At 39.3% G+C, this 24,625-nt stretch overlaps 1 protein-coding gene across 8 annotated transcripts in view; it reads right to left on the bottom strand.

Annotated features, from left to right (window-relative positions):
• Window positions 1–24,625, bottom strand: part of ST7L (suppression of tumorigenicity 7 like) — a 113,008-nt gene that overhangs the window by 87,255 nt on the left and 1,128 nt on the right. For 6 of the 8 annotated variants that reach the window (XM_060201875.1, XM_060201871.1, XM_060201873.1 and 3 more), the window contains exons 2-5: window positions 21,790–21,872; window positions 11,890–12,049; window positions 3,320–3,374; window positions 1,476–1,591 (exon numbers count right to left, since the gene is read on the bottom strand). In XM_060201875.1, the coding sequence (XP_060057858.1) occupies window positions 1,476–1,591; window positions 3,320–3,374; window positions 11,890–11,971 (253 nt within the window). In that variant the 5' untranslated portion in view covers window positions 11,972–12,049; window positions 21,790–21,872. The remainder of the gene's footprint in view (window positions 1–1,475; window positions 1,592–3,319; window positions 3,375–11,889; window positions 12,050–21,789; window positions 21,873–24,625) is intronic. The other 2 variants (XM_060201874.1, XM_060201876.1) reach the window with 2 other exon arrangements.

The raw sequence follows: 24,625 nt of genomic DNA, 5'->3' as shown, positions 1-24,625 counted from the left end.
ATATAGAAAATGATACCAAGAAATGGAAAGACATTCCATGTTCATGGATTGGAAGAATTAATAACATCAAAATGAATATTCTCCCCAGAGCCATATACAATTTTAACATGATAGCCATCAATGTTCCACCAAGCTTCTTTCACTTCTCTAATTACCTCAAGGTAGCTTGTATTTTCTTTGAGGTTCTTCTCTGTTGTTTCCCTAATTCTGGTAACCCTTTCCTCCATAGTTGTCTTCATTTCTGTGTTACTAGGTTTATTATTGCTTGCATACTTTTCTTATCTATGGTTACTTCTGACTGATATGGAGTTTCTTCTGGGCTCCTGTCCTGATTCACTGTGGTAGCAGTTTTATTTGCTCTTGATTTAACCATTTTTTTTAATTGATGTGGTTTTTATTTTTCTGTTCTGTCATTCTTCAGTTGTTGTGTTTTGAGTGCAAACCATGCTATACTAAAGACCTTTATGATAAGTGCAGTCACCAAGCTCAGAGATTACAACTATAGTAACTGAAGCAAGGATTGATGCAATTCAACCAATACCATTTAGCCAAACAACACCTCCAGTCCAAGAAAAAATAACAACCAAACAAAAAAAGAGAGAGAGACAGGAAAAAAGGGAAAGCAAGAATAGACAATTATGCAAATCTACTGTCCACTGTAAATTCTAGGGATTGAAAGGGGAGAAAGGGAAGTGGAAAAGACACACATACATAGATTCCACGCCGAGTCAGATTTCTTCCTCAAGATAATTCACAAGTGAGTATCAGTGAATTCAGAAAACAAAAGATGGAGGAGGGAAGAAGAAAAAAAAAAGGAAGAAAGAAGAAAAAAGGAAGAGCAGTGAAAGGAAAGAGTGGTTTTTTTGTTTGTTTTTTAATTAGCTAGGAGGAGAGAAAAAGTAGAGTGGAAAGAAGAGGTAGAGAGAAAAAAGTTCCTCTCACAATGGATAGGACACCCAGTCACCCTATCCAGTGGATCCCAGGTTGAAGCTGCTGCCTCTTGGGAGCTCATGGCAGCTGTGGCTCCAAAGTCGCCATCTTGTGTAATATGTGCTCTTAACCAGGTGTGCCCCGAATCTCCAGCTTATGATCAGACTAAAATATAACCCTTTTTTTTCCTCAGGTATGCCTCAATGTTTACTTTTATAAATACACTTACATTCTTTTATTTATGGTATTAATTTCCAAAACCTAGATACATTGTTTTCTGCATAATCAATTACTATATTTGACCTGGAAAATATTTTAAATAATAAAATAAGTTATTCATTATTTTCAGAAAATATGTTAAATTGTTTTTAAGAAGGTAGCAGAACAATCTAGTTTACAATCATGATTGTTTTCAGTTTAATATGGTTATTTGTTAATACAAACAATTATAAGTCAGACAACTCTGTATAAGAAGCAGCTCTGAATTATTTTTAAATAATATTCACAAACATTGTTTACCTCATAAAAACATATATAACACATACCTGTATCTGAAGGGCGTAAAAAGTCTGTGTCACAGGTGAAAAAAGTCTGATGGTCTTGAGCTGACAAGTTCATATCATAATATGTAAGTGGTTCTTTACCAGTCACCCAGGTATATCTTTACCAAGACATAAAAAATATGTAAATTGAACATGAGAGCATCTATCTGCTATAAGTCACTGTTTAAAATTCAAAAAACATACTACTATAAATACTATTTCTGGGTATTTTTTTAAATAAATCTTTTTTTTCATTATCTTTATTTATTGGGTGTTGACAGCCAGAAATTAAGAGGTTAGGGAGAGAGAGAAAGAGAGAGGGAGAGAAAGAGAGAAGAGAGAGACACCTGCAGCCCTGCTTCACCACTTATAAAAGCTTTCCCTCTGCAGGTGGGGACTGGGGGCTTGAACCTGGCTGGGTCATTGCACATTGTAACATGTGTGCTCAACTAGGTGCACCACCACCTGGCCCCCTAATGCAGGATATTTTAAAGGCTTTTTTTTTTTTTTTTTTTTGCTGGGGCTTGGTGTCTGCACCACAAACCCACTACTCCTCCTGGAGGCCATTTTTTTCCCCTTTTGTTGCCCTTGTCGTATCATTGTAGTGGTTATTATTATTGTTGTTATTGTTGCTGGATAGGATAAAGAGAAATTCTCTGAGAAAGGAGAGGAAGACAGAGGGGGGAGAGAAAGATAGACACCTGAAGACCTGCTTCACAGTCCATGAAGTGATCCCCCTGCAGGTGGGGAGCCGGGGGCTCAAACCACTATCCCTACAGCGGTCCTTGAGCTTCGTGATATGTGCGCTTAACCCACTGCGCTACTGCCCAACCCCAAAGACATTCTTTTTTTGATTTGCTAGGACAGAGAGAAGTTGAGAGGGTAAGGGAAAATGGGGAGAGAGAGAGAGACATAGACCTGCTTCACAACTCATGAAGCTTCCTCCCTGCAGATGGGAAATGGGGGCTCAAGCCCATGTCCCTGCACAAGGCAATGTGTGTGCTCAACTGTGTATGTCACTACCCAGCCCTCCACCAACCTGTTTCTTAAATAATTCCCTATTAGAGGGTAACAGAATATCTTTTTTAAAAAATCTATGTTTTTATTTTCTAGGATGTTAACTGTTCTATATTGTCAAGCCCTAAGTACAGCAGTCACAGCTGAATCATTTTTCTACCCTCATTATTTTGAACAATGCCAATAAACAACAGAGACATATTTCTTGCTCAGTTAAATATCATGCTCTAGTGGCCTCTTCTCAGAATAAAAGTAAAGCATTTTTTATCATAAATTAAAAATATTTTCATTTCTCATTTAAGAATAAAAACTGTAAGAGAAATGCACTCAGTAGTGGATACAGAAAAAAAAACTATGTAAAAATACTATACCCTATATTGTTACACAAATGAAGTTAATACATTTCAATTTTCTAGTGAATTCTCAAATTTGAAATTGAGCATGCAGGCATAAGAATATGTTAACATTTGTAACATTTGTTTTAATCTTTCAAATTATTTGAAAAAGCTTTCTGTCATTAACCAGGGATCAAAGATGTATTTACTACATGTCAAAAACATGATTTAAGTCAATCATATGTTCTAATGCCATATATTGTAAAAGCAAATACAATCAAGGTGCTGCCAGCAAAACTTCTCTAACTAGAAGAGCTTATGACATGTACAACAACAAATGCTACTAATGGTTGGGGGTTTGAGAGAGGGTATGTACCTCATCTATAAGATCCTGGGGTTGATACCTAACATGTCAAACAACAAAACTCCAAAGTTTTCACAATACTTCTACTCTAAAACCAGTATCATAATTATACTGAAAACAATATGTAATACCTCCTATATTCAGCTCCTCTGAAAAGATTTAGAGGGTTTCTCCATACTTTACATTCTAAAAAACAAAAGAAAGTGGGGAGGGGGTAGAATTAGACAATTTAAATCAATATAGTTAAAATTTTAATTTAACCAACATTTATTGTATACTCACACGATGCTAAGCACAGTACTAGTCAAAGACAAATAGGGAATAGATAACCCGTTATCATGCAGCATACAATTAAATCTAATCATTTTCTTATTTTCTGTCTCCATAGTATTTAGTTCATAATTCAATTTTAGCACTTACCATATTATACTGTAACTGTCTATTTGATTTTCAGTTTCTCTCTTAAAAATATGAGCTTCAGAACTTTATTTTTGTGCTAGGCAGATAGCATAATGGTCATGCAAAAAGACTTTCATATCTAAGGTGTCAAAGGTCACAAGTTCCGTCCCTCTTACCCTGATAAACAGAGCTGAACGATGCTCTGGTAAAGAAGGAAAAAGAAAAACTTTCAGTAAGTATTTGATGTATTTAGAAGGACCCTCACTGGGCCCCTCACTGCACTGCTGGTGGGAATGTAAATTGGTCCAACCCCTGTGGAAAGCAGTCTGGAGAACCCTCACAAGGCTTGAAATGGACCTTCCTTACAACCAAGTAATTCCTCTCTTTGGGATATATCCTAAGGACACAATCATACTCATCCAAAAAGATACATGTATACCTATGTTCATAGTAACACACTTCATAATAGCCAAAACCTGGAAGCAACCCAGATGCCCAACAACAGACGAATGGCTGAGAAAGTCATGGTATATATACTCGATGGAATACTACTCAGCTATTAAGAATAATGAACCCACCTTCTCTGACCCATTTTGGATAGAGCTAGAAGGAATCATGTTAAGTAAGGTAAGTCAGAAAGAGAAAGATGAGTATGAGTTGATCCCACTCATAAACAGAAATTAAAAAAGAAGAACAGACATGGAAAAACAAAGTAGAACTTGACTGAGTTTGGAGTATCTCACCAAAGTAAAAAATTCTAGTTGGGGGGAGAGGAGGGTAGATATTTAGCTTCACTGGGGGTGGGGGTGGGGACACAGACCTTTAGTGGTGGGAACAGTGTTAATATACACTCCTATTAACTTATAATCTTATAAATCACTATTTAATCAATATGTGAGGGGGAAAAAGAGACTGAAACTCTCAAACTTTTTTATGCATAGACCCCAGTTCTGAGTATATATTCCTTCAATCTAAGCATTTAAGGTTTCAAATCAGTAACCTAATTGAATTTTAACAGTGGGCTCAAAATTTTAATACATTTCTAATAATGACTGTTTAACTGCTATATTAAATCACCTGTAGTCTTAGACCAGGGAGACCAGAAGCAACTGCTTGCATCACTTTATAAGATACAGCTATATGTAAATAGCATTAAGTGGTATAAATCACGGTAAGGTCTTCTATGATACAGCAAACCTAAGCCACGGGATTTTCAAAGTAAACAAAATTCCCTAATAACTTAGTTATAATAATAACTATCTTCTTAAACTCCAAGACAGAAGGAACCCTCCCCATTCTCTATAAAACCCATATTTCTCCCAGTCCTGGAAACTCCGGAGCATGGCTTAACTTCCTGCATGCTTCACTCAATCCATAACATTTGATACTGCATCTGCTGGGCTCAGCAAAATCAATGCAACCAGTACCACCTTGACATGTTTTACTACAGATTGTGTCTAGAGACACTAGGTATGAAATGTCAGTCCTTCAGCTCCAACACTCTGGGGAGACCGTTCTTAGCTCATAGGACTCCTCAGTTCCATATCAGGTAGTGAACCTCCTAAGAAAGTCACAGAACCTAGATATGGACCAGGGCCCATGAGACAGAACACATGTGCACATGTACCCGTAAGTTAGGGGAAAATATACACCTTAAAGCAAAATTGCACAACAGTTTGCAGTGACCCAAAACAGCAAGCACGTAGAAAGACCTAAAAAAATTTTAAATAAATAAAATGATACTTATATACCTTTCCCATATTTGGGAGCTACTCTCTGCACTGATCCAGCTTTCTAGTCCTATTTCCAATTCTGACACCATCTCCCCAGACAATACCTCTGGTCCACCTGCATGTTAGCTGTCATATTTGAGCAAAAATCAGTAGTCATGGGCCCCTTGAAATATACCTAAAATAGACCTACTAGCTTTTTCCAAAATAGAGATCCCAAAAGTCATCTCTGTATTTTTGCCTTTGGGTTCCTGACTACTAAACAATTTGTTCTGCTTTATATTTTAATGCTTTTTTTTAGCCACCAAGTTACAGATGCTACCATGATGCCAACCTGACTTCCCCAGACAAAAAACCTCACCAATGTACCCTGGACCCCACCCCCCTAACTCTCCAGATCCCTGTCCCACTAGGGAAAGATAGGGACAGGCTGGGAGTATGGATAGACTGCCCAATGTCCATGTCTAGTGAAGAAGCAATTACAGAAGCCAGACTTTCCATCTTCTGTACCGCATAATGACCCTGGGACCATACTCCCAGAAGAATAAAGAATAGGAAAGCTATCAAGGGAGGGGATGGGATACAGAGTTCTGGTCGTGGGAACTGGGTGGAACTGTACCCCTCTTATCCTATGATCTTGTTGATGTTTTTTATTTTGTAAACAAACTAATAACAAAAAAGAAAAACTTTATTCTTCTTTACCTATAGTTTAATACATTTGGAACTAACTTGTTTAACTGAATTAAATGAGAGTATACGTGAACTCCAATGAGTTGGTTATGTAGACTACCACCTAAACTGTGATAAATGCTATCATGTTTCCAAGTTCTATGAAAAAAAAAGTTAAATGATTGATTTTGCTCTGGGTAAATCAGGAAAGGTTTTAGAAAGGATGTAAAACTGAGCAGCTGTAAAAGATGAGTAGATGGTTGCATATGAATAATATTCTTTTTTTGCTTTCAGGGTTATCACTGGGGTTCTGTGCCTGCACTACAAATCCACTGCTCCTGGAGGTCATCTTCTCCCATTTTTGTTGCCCTTGTTGTTGTTATTGTTATTGCTGTTGGATAAGACAGAGAGAAATCAAGAGAGGAGGAGAAGACAGAGAGGGGGAGAGAAAGAGAGACACCTGTAGACCTGCTTCACTACTTGTGAAGCAGCCCCTCTGCAGGTGAGGAGCCGGGGGCTCAAACCCGGATCCTTATACCGGTCTGTGCACTTCGCACCATGTGCGTTTAGGCCCCGTGATCAGATCTTTCTATATTTCAAAAGTTCTTAAGGTATGATTCAGAGGGCCAGGTGGTAACACACCCAGTTAAACGCAGTTTTCTATGCTCAAGGACCTGTGCAAGGATCCAGATTGGAGTCCCTAGTCCCCACCCCTCTCTCTTCCTATCTCCCCCGCCCCTCTCAATTTCTTTCTGTCATATTTAATTAAGAAGCAAAGGAGGAAGGGAGGGAGGAAGGAAGGAAATGGCCACCAAGAGCAGTGGATTCATAGTGTCAGCACTGAGCCCCAATGAATGGAGGCATAAAAATTAAAAAAAAAAAAATACGATTCATAAAACCACAAAGAAACAACTAGCAATAACAAATGCTAAGACACTGTCTTGTCTTTTCAGCTGTGCTGTCTGGAACTCAATCCTGAGAATGAGTTTCTTTAAATTTTGTGCCATGCAACTCACTTGCTTCATCTAACCTAGGAGATGGAGCACCCAATTGAACACACATTACCATTCACAAGGACCCAGGTTCAAGCCCCCAGCCCCCACCAGCTGGGGGAAAGCTTGACTGTGGTAAAGCAGTGCTGCAGGTATCCCCCCCCCCTTCCCTCTATCTCTCGCCTCCAGTCGCTAGGATGAGTACTGGCACTACTAATCCACCGCTTCTGGAAGCCTTTTTCTTTTTTTTTTATTCCCTCTCTTGATAGGACAGAGAGAAATTGGGAGGGAAGGGGAGATAGAGATAGGGAGAGAAAGACAGACACTTTCAGACCTGCTTCACAGCTTGTCAAACAACCAGGTGAAGAGACATGGCTGGAACTGAGAGGCAGGTCCTTGTGCTTCATACTATGTGCACTTAACGCAATGCATCACTGCCCAACCCCCTGCCTCTCCCTCTCTATCTCCCTCTTCCATCTCAGCTTCCTTCTGTCTCTATCCAACAAATGAATAAATAAAGTATAAAAATAAATAAATTGGGGAGTCAGATGGTAGCACAGTGGGTTAAGCGCAGGTGGCACAAAGCGCAAGGACTGGCGGAAGGATCCTGGTTCAAGCCCTCGGCTCCCCACCTGTAAAGGGAGTCACTTCACAGGTGGTGAAGCAAGTCTGCAGGTGACTATCTTTCTCTCTCACTCTGTCTCCCCTCCTCTCTCCATTTCTCTCTGTCCTATCCTGCAATGAAGACATCAACAACAATAATAAAACAAGAACAAAAGGGAATAAATAAATATTTAAATAAATAAATAAATGGGGGGGGCAAAATAACTCACTTGGATAGTATGCTACTTTGCCCTGTGTGGCCCAGGTTCAAGTCTAGTCCCACCTCACTGAAGGATGTTTCAGTGCTATGTGCCTCTCTCTTCCTCTCTCTCTCTCTTTCTCTCTTTCTCTCATTTTTATTTATTGGATAGAGACTGTCAGAAATTGAGAGAGAGAAGGGGGTGGGAGAGAGGGAGACAGACAGAGAGACATCTGCAGTCCTGCTTCACCACTCACAAGGCCTTCCCCCTGCACGTTGGGGCCAGGGGGTCGAACCTAAGTCCTTGAGCATTGTAACAGGTGCACTCAACCAGGTGGTGTGCCACCACCCGGCCCCCTCTGTCTTTTCCTCTCTATCTCTTCTTTCTCTCTCTCTCAATTTCTGTCTCTATCCAGTAAAATAAAAAATAAATTTGAAAAGTAAATATCAGATTTTTTTCAGAGCCAGAGATTTCACCATGCTGGGCCACTTAGATACAAACAGAGAGACAAAGAAAGGGAGAAACAGCACAGCACCAGAGCTTCCTCCAGTGCCACAGTACCTCCCATGTGATGCCACGGCTCAAGCCTGGACCATGCATGGCAAGGCATGTGCTGTACTCAGTTATCTATCTCTCTAGATATGTTTTTTATTTATTATATTTATTGATTTATTTATTGGATAGAGACAGTCAGAATCGAGAGGGAAGGGGGAGAGAGAGGGGCTGGGTGGTGGTGTACCTTGTTGAGCACATATTACAGTGTGCAAGGACCCGGGTTTGAGCCCTTGGTCCCCACCTGCAAGAGGAAAGCTTTGTGAGTGGTGAAGCAGGGCTGCAGGTGTCTGTCTCTCTCCCTTCCTATCACCCTCTTCCCTCTCAATTTCTGGCTGCCTCTATCCAATAAATAAATAAAGATTTTTAAAAATCTTGAAAAAAATATTTAAAAAGAGAGGGAGAGAGACACTGGCAGACCTGCTTCATCACTCATGAAGCTTTCCTTCTACAGGTGGGGACTGGGGGTTCAAACCTGGGTCCTTGTGCATTATAAAATGTGCACTCAACCAGGTGCACCACCACCCAGCCCCTGGATATATTTTTTTAGTTAGCTAATTTGTTTACTTTTTTTTAAAGATACAGACAAGAGTGAAAGAAAGCACCGAAACTCCCTTCAATACAGTTCAGACGTGTGTCGCATACATAGCAAAGCAGTGCACTTCACTTGAACTCTCTCACCAGTCCCAAACTGTAATTCTAAAAACGTAACATCTGAAGTGAGCCCAAAATTTCATATATGCATATTACAAGTGAGCCACCTCCTCCTAAATTCAATCCCCGGCAGAACATGTACCAAGAGTGACATTTGGTTCTTTCTCTCTCTCCTCTTATCCCCTTATAAATAAATAAAATGCTTTAAAAAGTGAGCCACCTCCTCTATTTTTAGAATAAGAGCAAGTTAGGGTGGCTGAATGGTGGTGCACCTAGTTAAATGTATGCACTACCATGCACAACGCCCTAAGTTCAAGCTCCCAGTCCCCACCTGCGGGGGGGGGGATGCTTAATGAGTGGTGAAGCAGATCTGCAGGTGTCTGTCTCTCCCTCTCTACCTCCCTTCCTTCTCAATTTCTCTTTGTTCTATCAAATAAGATAAAATAAAAAGAATTTTTAAAAAGATTAAGTTAGAAAGACAGAGATAGAAAATGGGTGAAAGAGAAAGAGAGAGAGAGAAAATAGGGCAAGGCAACATTCCACCTTCTTTGGAGTTCTCTTTGCTACTCCCATTGGGTACTCAGGATGGAACCCAGAGTTTCAGGTATTCTATCAGCATTACAGCCATATCCCCAACTCCTAAGCAAAAAACTGTCTTCAAGTACTGATTTGAAAACAAATCAATCAAATCTTGAGGAAGAGAGAAAGTGAGAGAGAACAGCTCTGGTATTTGGTGGGGTCAGTGACTGATCCTGAGACCTCTGGGTCTCAGGTATGAAAGTCTAGTGTACAGTTGGGGTAATAGTATAGTAGTTATGCAAAAAGACTTTCATGCCTAAAACACCAAAGGTTCAATAAGGTTCAATCCCAACACCACCATAACCTAGAGTTTAGCAGAGCTATGGTAAAAACAAAACACCAAAAGTAGTCTGCTAACACTGGTTCATCTCTCCAGCCCAAGCTGAAATATTCTCAAGGTTATCTTCCATAGAATAAAACTTGGACTGTGTTTGGTGTACTGCACCAAAGCAAAGGACTCTGGGGAGGGAGGACAGAGAGTAAGTGTGTGTATGTGTGTGTGTGGGGGGGAGGCATGGGGGGCAGGCATGGAGGTCCTTTGGGGTCCTGGTGCTTGACGTTGGAAATGGACCTACGCTGGGAGTGAGAGTGTTTTGGAGACACCTGTCATGGGGAGATGAGAAAATGTACCCATGTGCCAACAACTATACTGTAATCCAATAATACTTCAATAAATAAAAAGGAAAAATGATTATCTTCATTTTCACCGTATGATACAATGATATATTCAATTTTACAACGGAGAATAAGATTATATAATGCTTTTTGTTATAATTATCCACATACTGGTCTCTGAGATTTAAGATATATCTATGTTATATTCATCTTAACGTGTCTCATTCTTAGGAGTTCTGTAATTATTTTATGAAAGGATAAAAAGAAAATTACCATCTATCCTGTCATCTTCAAAGACAGCCAACCTCCTACTATTCCTAGTGAACACCCACTCACGCTTCAGGGTTCAACTTAAATGGTACTTTCTCATGGACTTTCCCTGACCATGTCTAAAAAATTCCAGCAGTTGTAATCAAGTAGCATTATTCTAAATTAGCATACCTGTGGTGTTTAAGTTTATTGAACAAATGAGACAGTAAGGCATACTATGTAATTAACTCAATTATATTATTATTATATAATTATTATATCAAATGAAAGGAACAATAATCCAAAAACACTTGACTTTTAAACTTTCTAATTGCATGTCATTAATATTTATTTTGGAAGCAGGGGAGATAGCATAATGGTTATGCAAAAAGGCTTTGATGCCCGAAGCTCTAAAGACCCAGGTTCAATCTACCATACCACATGCCAGAGAACAGTGCACTCATTAGAAAAAAATTATTCTGGGGGTGCTGGGTGTAGCTAAGCGATAGAGGCATTTAATACCTAGCACTCCCTAAAAATTTCACTTTGTATTACTGGATATATAATAAGAAACAAACTACAATTAAAGTATGACAATGGAGTATCCATATATGAATAACTAAAATTTTGCTGTTTTTGTAAATAAATTGAGAAGAAAATATATTTTTCCTAACTTTGCTTTCTTGGCAGAGATGGATTATTTGCCCTGTTCTCTGCATAATGATCTGCTATCTGATCATCCTGGAATATGTTCACTGAGAAAATTATCACAATTATTAGCCTCCAGCACTGGTAATTGTGCCCATTTGACAAAAGATTTCACTGGTAATAAATATTGGAAATAGTGTGTAGTACTTCTTGAAAGTGTCCTTGGATGTCATGGGACAAGGTAGGAGAAAGGGTATTCTTCCCCTGGTCTACTTTTCTTTCTATTGATTGGAGAAAGAATGACTGTTTAAATTTGAGCAACAATCTTGAAACATAAGGAAAAACTACATTTTGAGAGAAAAGGCTCACAAATAGAAGCAGTCTGCATCTCTGCCTGCCTCCAGATACGCCATGGGTTACTGTATTTACATGAAAGACAAGCACCGGGAGTCGGCCTGTAGCGCAGCGGGTTAAGCGCAGGTGGCGCAAAGCACAAGGACCGGCATAAGGATCCCGGTTCGAACCCCGGCTCCCCACCTGCAGGGGAGTCGCTTCACAGGCGGTGAAGCAGGTCTGCAGGTGTCTCCTCCTCTCTGTCTTCCCCTCCTCTTTCCATTTCTCTCTGTCCTATCCAACAACGACAACAACAATAATAACTACAACAATAAAACAAGGGCAACAAAAGGAATAAAATAAATATTAAAATTAAAAAAAAAAAGACAAGCACCTTCTGTTGTGCAGTTTTCTATCATTCACAGCCAAACTCAATCTTAACTCCATAGCTTTATAAACACATTAGATTAGTAGTCACCTGACACGTTTTGTCTGCTGCTTTCACGTTCTCTGTTGCTGGAAGGAGAACCTGGATCTGAAATGCTTTCTCTTCCTCCCATCAATGGTCGCAAATGACTTAGAGATACTTGTTCAATAAAAGATGTGCCATGCTTATGGAAATACCACCACTCAAATATCTGTAACAAACAGAAATCATCCCTTACTTTAAAGTGAAATCTACTTTCTACATCTGTGTCATGAAATTTAGAGTTTAGGCAAAACTAGAAAAAGTACATGTCTGTAAAAAAAAAAAATATATTAAAAATATTTGCTTAACCTATAAATAATTTAATTTGCATTGCCATTTTATTCTACTCATAGCATTATTTAAAAAAAAAACTATCTGGAAACAACTAGCATGGTGCATTATGCACTAGATTAAGGCAATAAATGCCCATATTTGACTCACAATTCAGTTATATGTTAGCTGTATGCTCTGGGCAAGTCACTTACCCCTGACCTCTCAGAGTCCTATTTACTTAGTATGGGTAGCAAGAATTATAAGACAATACTTTCTGGTGGCCTGGGAGGTGTCATAACGGCTAGAGCATCAGGCAGCTCTTGGCAGTATTATTAAGTATCTTAAAGAGCCAGGTTGATTACCATACTAATATCTAAAAGTAAGGATATTCATTTATTTTTATTTTCCATGGCTTATTATTATTATTTTTAAAAAGGAATCAAAAGACTTTCTATGCTAAATTAGAATGTTTCACACTTGCATACTCCAACTCACTCAGCTCTGTAAGCCTGGTTAGAGTTTCCGTTTGCATACATTTTCAATCAGATTTCCTTGATCCACAGAACAAAAAGCTGGTCCCACTGGATCTTGTGTTTTCCTTTCAGAGTAATTTTTCCACTTGAAATAATTAAACAATTGACTCTGTTGCTATTTAAGCTCCCAAGTACACTATTCCTTCAGGAAGGAGTAAAACAGAGCTAACTTTCTGATTTCCTTCAGGTCTTATCATTTTTTTAAATATTTATTTATTTATTTTCCCTTTTGTTGCCCTTGTTGATTTTTGTAATGGTTGTTGTAGTTGTTGTTACTGATGTCGTTGTTGTTAGATAGGACAGAGAGAAATGGAGAGACGAGGGGAAAACAGAGAGGGGAAGAGAAAGATAGGCACCTGCAGACCTGCTTCACCACTTGTGAAGGGACCTCCCCTTGTAGGTGGGGAGCTGGGGGCTCGAACCAGGATCCTTCTACGGGTCCTTATGCTTTATGCCACATGTGCTTAACCCGCTGTGCTACCACCCAACTCCCAGGTCTTATCATTTTATGAGGCCTTAATTTATTTCCCTATCTAAAATATCAACCTTCTTATGTGCTTTTCTTAGTTTTTCTTATCACCAATAGAAACTATTATTTATTTTACTTATCTTTTATTATCTATCACCAACATTTACAAGACTGATATAAGGCTTCCTATAAATATTTAACTGAAAAATCAGTAAGGTACTTTCAACTTAAAGTTGCTAAAGTGAATAGTAACTAGATTCCTACCTTTAGATTATAAAATATAGTATCTCCCTCCCCTTATTTATGTACCTAAAAAAAAGTCAACTGACATGGGGCTGAGTGGTGGCACACTTAGTTGAATGCACACATCACAATGCACCTGGGATCAAGCCCCTGGTCCCCACCCTGAAAGGGGGGAAACTTCACAAGCAATGAAGCAATGTTGCAAGTGTCTCTCCATCTTTCTCCCTTTTTCCCCCTCCCCTCTCAATTTCTCTCTGCTCTATCAAATATATATATAAAAAAAAGTCCAGTTACAACAAAATAGACCCCTTTGTGGGCCCCCATAGGACCTTGCCCTCAACCTGGATCAACAATGGTAGAGAATGTTCCATCCTCCAAAGGGAAGATGGATAACACACTCTATGCTACTCCTGAGGAAGATGGGTCGATACTGGGGCAGCATGGAACGTTCCTACTCATGACCACAGAATGTGAGCTCAGATCTACAGGGTATGTAGAGGTCATACAGGCTCCTAAGCTAATTATGGCCCCAGATCACATCAAATTGATGGGGTTTACAGTCAACAATATTTATACCCCTTTCCCATATTAGGGAGCTACTCTCTTCCCTGATCCAGCTTTCTGGTCCTTTTCCCAGCCATGACACCATCTCACCAGACAATAATTAGGATTCACCTCCATATCAGATTTCAGGCTCAGGCAAAAACAAACAAACAAAAAACACTAGTATAGCTACAGGCCCTTTGAAATATAACTAAAATATGCCTACTAGCTATCTACAAAATGGAGTACCCCCCAACACTTCATCTGTACTATGCTAGCCCTAAGGTCCACGGCTGTTCAACAATTTGTTTGGCTTTGTATATTAACTCTCTTTTCAGCCACCAGGTTCCAGATGCTAGCAGGATGCGACCAGACTTCCCTGGACAGACGACCCCACTAATGTGCCTTGGAGCTCTGCTTCCCCAGAGCTCTTCCCCACTAAGGAAAGAAAGAGACAGGCTGGGAGTGTGGATCGACCTGTCAACACCCATGTTCAGTGGGGAAGCAATTACAGAAGGCAGACCTTCAACATTCTGCATCCCACAAGGATCTTGGGTCCATGCTCCCAGAGGGTTAAAGAGTAGGAAAGCTATCAGTGGAGGGGTTGGTATACGGAGGTCTGATGGTGAGAATGTGCGAAGCTGTACCCCTCTTATTCTATGGTTTTGTCAATGTTTCCTTTTTATAAATACAAAATTTTTAAAAAAGAAAAAAAAAGTCAAGTGACATACCATTCTCCTGCCAAATATAGTAAGCAAATGTATTATTTTATTTAAAATAGAATAAGCAAGCATGTCCACATCTAAAAGATTATCTTTAAAAAATTTACTTTGCTATAGTTACAAATGGAAATTAGCATACATAAAAACAAATCAGTTTTCAAATCTTTAGTAATGTTACTTTCCCCAGTAAATAATAACAAACGTTAGAAATATTTCAAAAGGTAGCCAGGCTGTAGCGCAGCAGGTTAAGCGCAGGTGGCGCAAAGCACAAGGACCAGCAGAAGGATCCCGGTTTGAGCCCCCACCTCCCCACCTACAGGGGGGTCACTTCACAAAAGGTGAAGCAGGTCTGCAGGTGTCTATCTTTCTCTCCCCTTCTCAATCTTCCCCTCCTCTCTCCATTTCTCTCTGTCCTATCCAACTACAACAACATCAATCATGACTACAACAATAAAGCAGCAAGGGCAATAAAAGGGAATAAATAAATATTTTTAAAAGAAACATTTCAAAAATAGAGTAGGCAGTTTGTACCACAGTGCATTTCAACACTGAATAAATGTGACATTTGAGGACAGTGCTAGAAAATAAGATGAAGCAATTTTCTTCTATCATGCCACTGATTTGTTTTGTTTTTTACTTTATGTTTCTTACTTTATGAGAGACAAGAGCACCACTTAGTTATATGTAATGCCAGGGATCAAAACTAGGGTCGTCATGCATGAAAAGCATGTACTCTACCATTGGGCGACCTTCCTAGCAGTGCCACTAATATGTTACACTTGGTTTAGAATGGTTGCTTTTTCTATTCACTTTCATTGAGTTAAGGATCAGGGTTGGAGCCCAGGGTTCCCCACCTGCAAGGGGGAAGCTTCACAAAAGCAGCGAAGTAGGTCTGCAGGTGTCTTGTCTTTCTCTTTCCCTATCTCCCACTTCCCTCTCAATTTCTCTCTATCCTATCCAATAAAGTGGAAAAATAACCCCAAAAAAGGAATTATTCATGACCAAATATAGCCATCATTTGATTTCTACTGTGTGTTTTGCTAAAAAATGGAAGGATACGTGGTCTGGGAGATGACACAGTAGATAAAGCATTGGACTCTGAAGCAGAAGGTCCAGAGTTCAATCCCAGGCAGCACATGTACCAGGGTGATATCTGGTTCCTTCTCTCTCTCCTCCTATCCTTCTCATTAATAAAATCTTAAAATAAATAAAATGGAATGATACTTTAAAAACAATCAGAATAAGTCATATAAATTATTCATATGACAAAATTAAAAGTTTATTTTGAATATAGTCAGGGCAACAATGATAAACTGCTCTTCATTCTGTGAAATGTAGGAAACATTTTATGAATGAACATAATGTCAGTCTTTTCAACTTTTAAGTAAAAAATTTAATACAAATGAGCAATGATAACTGTTGCTACCTATCATACATTTTGGAGGTACACTAAATGCATTGTTATTTAACCCTCACAATAACTGACTTTAGAGATGAAAGTACATATAAAAAAATTTTAAAAATAATTAACTTTGAACTTCAAGCATACGAGAACCGCCCTCTACCAGTTAAGCTATTCCCCCAGACATGAATATTTTCTGTAAATCAGAGAATAAGCCCATTATTGTCTTGCATATCACATAAAAAAAAAGTGTGAGGAGGTGGGGCAGTAGCGCAATGGGTTAAGTGCACGTGGTGCAGAGCACAAGGACCCCTGTAAGGATCCTGGTTCTATCCACCGGCTCCCGCCTGCAGGGGAGTCGCTTCACAAGTGGTGAAGCAGGTCTGCAGGTGTGTCTCTCTCTCCCCATCTCTGTCTTCCCCTCCTCTTTGGATTTCTCTCTGTCCTATCCAACAGCAGTGACAACAACAACGATAAAAAAACAAGGGCAACAAAATGGGAAAAATGGCCTCCAGAAGCAGCAGATTTGTAGTGCAGGCACCAAACCCCAGTGATAACCCAGGAGGCAAAAAAAAAAAAAAAAAAAGCCAACCTGCCCAAAATATAAATTTAAAAGTTTGGGTATTAGTTATTACTAAAAAAAAAAAAAAAAAAATCACAAATGACGCCATCAAAAGACTGAAGAACTGAAAAGAAATTTCACCAAAGAAGACCTACAGATGGCCAACAGCATATGAAAAAAAAAAAGTTACTCATTACTTATTACCAGAAAAATGAAAATCAAGATAATATTTAGGCACTACCTCATATCTATGAAAATGGCCTAATTTCTCAGGGGAAAAAAGAAAAAGAAAAAAAAAACTAGTATAGCCACAGGCCCTTTGGAATATAACTAAAATATGCCTAACTATCTACAAAATGGAGTACCCCCCAACACTTCATCTGCAATATTCCAGCCTTTGGGTCCATGATTGGTCAACAATTAGTCTGGCTTTGTATGTTAACTCTCTTTTCAGCCACCAGGTTCCAGATGCTAGCATGATGCCAACCAGACTTCCCTGGACAGACACTAATGTGTCCTGGAGTTCTGCTTCCCCAGAGCCCTTCCCCACTGGGGAAAGAGAGAGGCAGGCTGGGAGTATGGACCAACCTGTCAACACCCATGTTCAGCAGTGAAGCAATTACAGGAGCCAGACCTTTCACTTTTGCATCCCACAATGACCTTGGGTCCATAGTCCCAGAGGGTTAAAGAACAGGAAAGCTATCAGGGGAGGGGAGGAGATAGAGTTCTGGTGGTGGAAACTGTATGGAGTTGTAACCCTCTTATCCTATGGTTTAGTCAATGTTTCCTTTTTTTAAATATTTATTTATTCCCTTTGGTTGCCCTTGTTGTTTTATTGCTGTAGTTCTTATTGTTGTTGTTATTGATGTTGTTGTTGTTGGACAGGACAGAGAGAAATAGAGAAAGGTGGGGAAGACAGAGAGGGGGAGAGAGAGACACCTGCAGACCTGCACCACTTGTGAAGCGACTCCCCTGCAGGTGGGGAGTCGGGGCATGTAACCAGGATCCTTATGTCCGTCCTTGCGCTTTGTGCCACGTGCACTTAACGCGCTGCCGCCTGACTCCCAATGTTTCCTTTTTGTAAATAAAAAATAAAAAGAAAAGAAAATGGCTTAATTTAAAAAGGTCAGAAATAAATACTTGTGAGGAAGTGGTGGGAAAAGGGACCCTTATATACATACTATCAATGGGATGTAAACTGTAATGGCTCTTGTGGAAAACATATGGATATTTCTTTTCTTTTCTTTTGCCTTCAGGGTTATTGCTGGGGTTCAGTGCCTGCATTATGAATCCACTGATCCTGGAAGCCATTTTTCCCATTTCGTTGCCTTTGTTGTTACCCTTGTTGTCATTATTATTGTTGTCATTCCTGTTACTGTAGTTGGATAGGACAGAGAGAAATCAGGAGAGGAGGGGAAGACAGGGGGAGAGAAAGAGAGACACCTGCAGACCTGCTTCACCACTTGTGAAGCAACCCCCTCCCTGCAGGCGGGGTGCTGGGGCTCGAACCCGGATCTTTACCTCGGTCCTTGTGCTTTGCACCATGTGCCCTTAACCAGCTGCGTTACCACCCGACCCCCGGATATTTCTTTCTTTCTCTCTCTCTCTCTCTCTTTTATTTATAAAAAGGAAACACTGACAAAAACCATAGGATAAGAGGGGTACAACTCCAGACAATTCCCACCATCAGAACTCCAGACCCTAACCCCTCCCCTGACAACTTTCCTATTCTTTAACCATCTGGGAGTATGGTCCTAGGGTCATTATGGGGGCAGAAGGTGAAAGGTCTGGCTTCTGTAATTGCTTCCCCGCTTAACATGGGCATTGACAAGTCAATCCATACTCCCATCAGATATTTCTTAAAACTAAATAAATAGGGAGTAGGGCGGTAGCACAGCAGGTTAAGCACACATGGCATGAAGTACAAGGACCGGCGTAAGGATTCCAGTTCAAGCCCCCAACTCCCCACCTGCAAAGGGAGTCACTTCACAGGCAGTGAAGCAGGTCTGCAGGTGTCTATCTTTCTCTCCCCTTCTCTATCTTCCCCTCCTCTCCTGATTTCTCTCTTTCCTATCAACAACAACGACAGCAATAACAACAAGAATAACAACAACAACAACAATAAACAACAAGGGTAACAAAAGGGAAAAAATAGTCTCCAGGAGCAGTGGATTTGTAGTGCAGGCACTGATTCCCAGTAATAACCCTGGAAGCAAAAATAAAAATAAAAATAGAATTCTATTCAACTTTAAGATGAAATATTACCTTTTGCTACAACTTGGATGGAGGATCATGTTAAATAAAAAAGTACGGAGAAGAAAGACAAATATCCAATGATCTCACTCATGTGGGATTTAGGAAACAAAGCAAGGAAACAGAGTAAAATATATAAATCCTTGATCTACATCTGAAGTCTAGAGTCACTAATGGGGAAGAAGAGAGAGGGTCTCTCTTTTTAAAATTTTTTAAATTATCTTTATTTACTCATTGGATAGAGAAAACCAGAAGTTGACAGGGAATGCAAGATAGGGAGAGAGACACCCTGGAGGTGGGGACCAATGAACTCAATCAAGTGCGCCACCACCCGGCCCCAAGGAGAAGGGATCTGTAAGACATAATTTCCTGCACTGGAGGGAAAGGAGACATTGGTAGGAAGAAAGGTAGGCTAGGACATATTTTAAGAAGATGTGTACCCAAGACAACAACCATCTTGTAAAACAACATTTTTCTCGATTAAATTAAAAAACAAAACAAACAAAAAATAGAACAATACAAAACAAAAACAGGGCTGGGGATTTGGTACAATGGTAATGCACCAGATTTGCATGTCTGAGATTCCAGATATCTCAGTTCAGTCTCTAGTGCCACCATATACTAAAGCTGAGCAATGTGTTCGTCTGTCTTTGTCTTTACCTTATCAAATAAATCTTTAAAAAAATATATATATATATCCAACACAAATGCCATTATTTCTACTACAGCTGGAGGGCACCACCTAGAGATGAGAAAAAGTATAGGAAAAAAAAAATCATTGCCCATGCAAGCCTTAATATTCCTAAGATTTTTATTGATAGCAGTCTTTTCTAAATTTATAGTATGAAACACTCAAGTTTTAGGTGTGTTAGAGATTAGAGAATATACAATTAAAAAAACTTTTTAAAATAAAAAAAAACAGTAGTTTGGTCAAATAAGGAAGGACTGAGTTAAAATTAAATAGGTTTTCATAGAACTTGCATGGCTGAGGTCTCAGGTTTAATCTGTGGCACAGAGCATGCCATAGAAGAGCAGTGCTCTGGTTGGTCTCTTCTCTCTCCTCTCCTCTTCCTTCTCTTTATTTCACTTTCTCCCTCTCTCTCTCTCTCTCTCATCTCTCTTGTTCTCTCATGAAAGTGAAATCTCTTTGAAATGTTTAATACAGTTAGTTATTGTGGGACTTCTCAGGATAATGATTGCTCAAATTCACTAAGTGTTTAGTCTGAATTAGAGATACTTCAAGCTCTTATATGAATTATCTCATTTAATCTTCACAATTCTTTTTTTTAAAATATTTTATTTTTATTTATTTATTCCCTTTTGTTGCCCTTGTTGTTTTATTGTTGTAGTTATTATTGTTGTTGTCGTCGTTGTTGGATAGGACAGAGAGAAATGGAGAGAGGAGGGGAAGACAGAGAGGAGGAGAGAAAGATAGACACCTGCAGACCTGCTTCACCACCTGTGAAGGGACTCCCCTGCAGGTGGGGAGCCGGGGTTTGAATAATCTTCACAATTCTATGAAGCTGCTGTTATTGTTATCCCCAGTTTACAAATAAGTAAATTGAAGAAAATGTAACTAACTGACCAGAAATCATACAACTAAAGTGATAATTGGCCTGGTTCTAGAACTGTGGATTAAAACACTCTCTCTAGATGTGGCCAGGGGGTGGTACAATGGATAAGGAAATGGACTCTCAAGCACAAGATGCCACTTCAATCCTGACATGTGGCAGAGTGATGCTCTAGTTCTCTCTCCCTCTCTCTTTAATTAAAAATATATATATTTGAAAAAATTATGCAAGAGAAAGCGCAGGAATTAAGCTCACTAGAAAGAGCACTCAACTTATTATACTGGAGGTCTAAGGTTTCAAGCACCAGCACCACACAGAGGAGCACCATGGTACTGGGGGAAATTTTAGTATAGTAGTTTTGGGTGTGTCTTTCCCTCTCTGTACACACACACACACACCCCTGAAATATAAAAACTGGAAAATCTGGCCTCAATGGGATCACAAATCATGTCTACTTGAGCCCTAGTAACACGAAAGAAATTATTAAAAAAAAAAAATTAACTCTAGTTAACAGAAAAATCACATGCTGAATTTGAAATACAGATAAATTTTCAGTCTGCCTAATGTTGCAAACATTAAAATATTGGGGGAGTATAGATGTCTACAAGGCAACAATTAGCTTTAATCCCTTTTAGCATGCACTGTTTAGATTATCTGGTACTCAAATTCAGTAAGAATTAATTCCTGGGGGCCGGGCAGTAGTGCAGTGGGTTAAGTGCACATGGTGCAAAGTGCAAGGACCAGCCTAAGGATCCGGTTTGAGCCCGCACCCCCCACCTGTGGGGGAGAGGGGGTCACTTCACAGGCAGTGAGCTGGTCTGCAGGTGTCTATCTTTTTCTTCCCCTCTCTGTCTCCCCGTCTTCCCCTCCTCTCTCAATTTCTCTCTGTGCAACAACACAGTAATAACAACAAAACAGTAATAACAACAATAATAACAACAACAATAAACAAGGGCAACAAAATGAAAAAAATGGCCTCCAGACGCAATGGATTCGTAGTGTAGGTACCAACAGTGATAACCCTGGAGGAAAAAAAAAGAATTAATTCCTACACTGCCAGTTTTATTCATTTGTAATACTAACTTGGGCCCTGTAGATATTTAGTTTGCAAACTTCCTTCCAGACCTTGGACTCTACAGAATACTATCAAGTCTTTTAAATACAAAATGAATACTGCCAATCTCTGAACATTGAAATGGAGATGCGGCATCTTTTCAAGTGATGAATAATACATTTTGAGAATGCTGAACTCTAAACAGTTATAATTACTGTAACCATATAAACAGATTTTATCTTCAGATAAATAACAAAGGGATGAATAAAGCAGAAACTACTTACAAATATTAGTCCTGATATCAAAGAAGATGTCCCTGTAAGTGCCACATAGAATTTGGGCGTCAATGAATTTAAAAATAGTGTCACTGCCAGAAGGAAAACAAAAATAAAAGTTTTGAAAACTGTAAATACAAAGCACTTCTATTACAAACAGTAAGTAGTATTAATATCCAGTGGGAGATTCATTAGAGAACACTGTTATGTTTACAAAACAATTTTAAATTTTCATTGTATCCTATCTTTAAAAAATTCTTTCACAAATAAATGTAGGGCTTTACACTTAAGATTTAGCTTGTTTTTGAGAAAAGAATCAATAATTCATAAGTCAGATTTAGATATGAACTCTTGCAAGTATAGAAGGAAAAGCTAAACAAACATCCACTTACAAATAAGGTTTAAAGCCCACTCTTTAACTTTGGTGAGCTACAAACCGGTGTTTCAAATTATTGGGGAAGAAACAGTGTATTTGATAAATCAGCTAAAGCAGCAAAAATAGATCCAGGGAGTCAGGCGGTAGCAGCAGGCCACGCAAAGCACAAGGGGGTAAGGATTCTGGTTCGAGCCCCAGGTTCCCCACGTGCAGGGGAATCGCTTCACAAGCAGTGAGACAGGTCTACAGGTGTCTATCTTTCTCTCCCCGTCTTCCCCTCCCCTCCTCTCTCCATTTCTCTCTGTCCTATCTAACAGCGACGACATCAGTAACAACAACAATAACTACAATAATGAAAAACAAGGCAACAAAAGGGAAAATATTAAAAATTAAAAAAAAAAAGATTCAAAAGGAAGACCAACAAACTTAAATGCTTCTGGACCTAAATCACAGAAATCTTGGACCATACTCTTCATTTGAAGTAATTGTCTCAGTCCATGGAGACAGCTCACCTGGGAAGGTGACTGACTGCTTTGCATAAACCTGACCCAAGTTCAAGCCAACCTCCACAGCACTGGAGGAAGCCTCCTTGCTATGGAGTCCCTCCCTCAGAATCCCCCAACTCCTTCTCTCCATCTCTGTTTCTCCTTTTCTATCTGAAAAAGTTATCTGGAGCGGTAAAGCACTGGTGACTGATGGAGGAAGAAAAACAAAACAAAGGGGGCAGACAGTGGTGCACAGGGTTAAGTGCACATAGTACTAAGTGCAAGGGTCCAGGTCCGAGCTACCCACATCCCCCCACCCCCACCCGGCTCCCCACCAGCAGGGGGGATGCTTAACAAGTTGTGAAGCAGGTCTACAGGTATCTTCTCTTTCTCTATCTCCGCCTCCTCTCTCAATTTCTCTCTGTTCTGTCCAATAAAAAAATAAAGGGCGGAGGGTAGATAGCATAATGGTTATGTGGAGACTCTCATGCCTGAGGCTCTGAAGTCCCAGGTCCAATCGTCCGCACCACCATAAGCCAGAGCTGAATAGTGCTCTGATAAAAATAAATAAATAAATAAATGAAATGAAATGAAACAACAACAACAAAAAACCCTACATAATTGTCTCATAAACAGTTTGGATTTTATAAAGAAACATCCATAATAGGGGCCAGAAGGGCGTGACCCTGGGGTTAAAACCCCAACATCACATGGGAGGAAAGGGGACAGGAGGAAGCTCTAGTGCTCTGGCATCTCTCTCTCTGGAAGCAAAATTAATCAAAGAGAAAAAGTCAGCCTTGGAGAAGTAAAATCACTCATGCATGAGATCCTAGTGCTGCAAAAATAAATAAATAAATAAATAATCCGTAATAGTCAACTATTGTTAACTACTACCATCTAAATGACATATTTAGTTTACATGTAGAAAAATAACCTCAGGAATATTTCTTTGAGCACATAGAACATTAGTAAACACTTCATTAACTTGTTAAAGAAACACTAAATTAGCTCTTTCAATGTGAGATGGCCAATTTATTTAGCTTGTTTCACTGTTATACCTGAATTTACATAACAGTTCCTTATGTTCTAAAAAAATCCAAATATTTCAGAAGGTTATATCACAGTCTTTCATGTTACCTCATGAAGTAGACAGGGAAACTTTATAAAACTAAGAAATAAATATCAAACTTTAGAGATAACATAATGGTTATTCAAAAGACTTTCATGCCTAAGACATCAAAGGTCCCAAATTCAATCTCCAGAAACCATAACTACCATAAACCAGAGCTGAGAAGTGGTCTGCTAAAATAAATAAATAAATGGAAAAAAATTAAAGGGGCCAGGAGGTGGCACACCTGTTCTAGTGTACACATTACTGTGCACAGGAACCCAGGTCAAGCAGGGAGAAAGCTTCACTAGTGGCGAAAACAGTAATGCAGGTGTCTCTTTCCCTCTCTACCTCCCCCTACCCTTCTCAATTTCTGTTTCTACTCAATAGTAAATAAATAAATTTTTAAAATTAAGTAAAAACATGCAAAACAAGCAAGTAAACAACAAAGAAAACATTTTGTCTCCTTTTGTTACTGAAAAATTAGCTATGGTACTGACTGTCACTTAATAGAAATACTTCAGTCTTGTTCTAAGGTTGTGGTTTCAAACTTGAATCGAAATATCCTAGTAGCATGGTAAAAGACACTTGGGCTAGAGGAGATATTTGAAGAATTCATGAGGGATAGTCACGACTCTATTCAACCCAGGCAAAATAGCAAGCTCTCAAAAAATGTTGACATAACTAAAGAAAAAACCCACTAAGGTTTGTGGCTCTTTCTCTTTACTTTCTGTTGTTCCACTTCATTCGTCAGGACATAGCCTTAAAAATAAAAAAAAAAGTCACAAAAAATATTTCTTTGGAAAAAAAAACAAACAACTACAACCATTTCTCTTGACATTACTACTTTCAAACCAGAGCTAGAATGGTTGGTCA

The sequence above is a fragment of the Erinaceus europaeus genome, chromosome 11 (genome assembly GCF_950295315.1).
Source record: "Erinaceus europaeus chromosome 11, mEriEur2.1, whole genome shotgun sequence".
Classification (NCBI taxonomy): domain Eukaryota; kingdom Metazoa; phylum Chordata; class Mammalia; order Eulipotyphla; family Erinaceidae; genus Erinaceus; species Erinaceus europaeus.
This window is presented reverse-complemented; position numbering and strand designations above follow the sequence as displayed.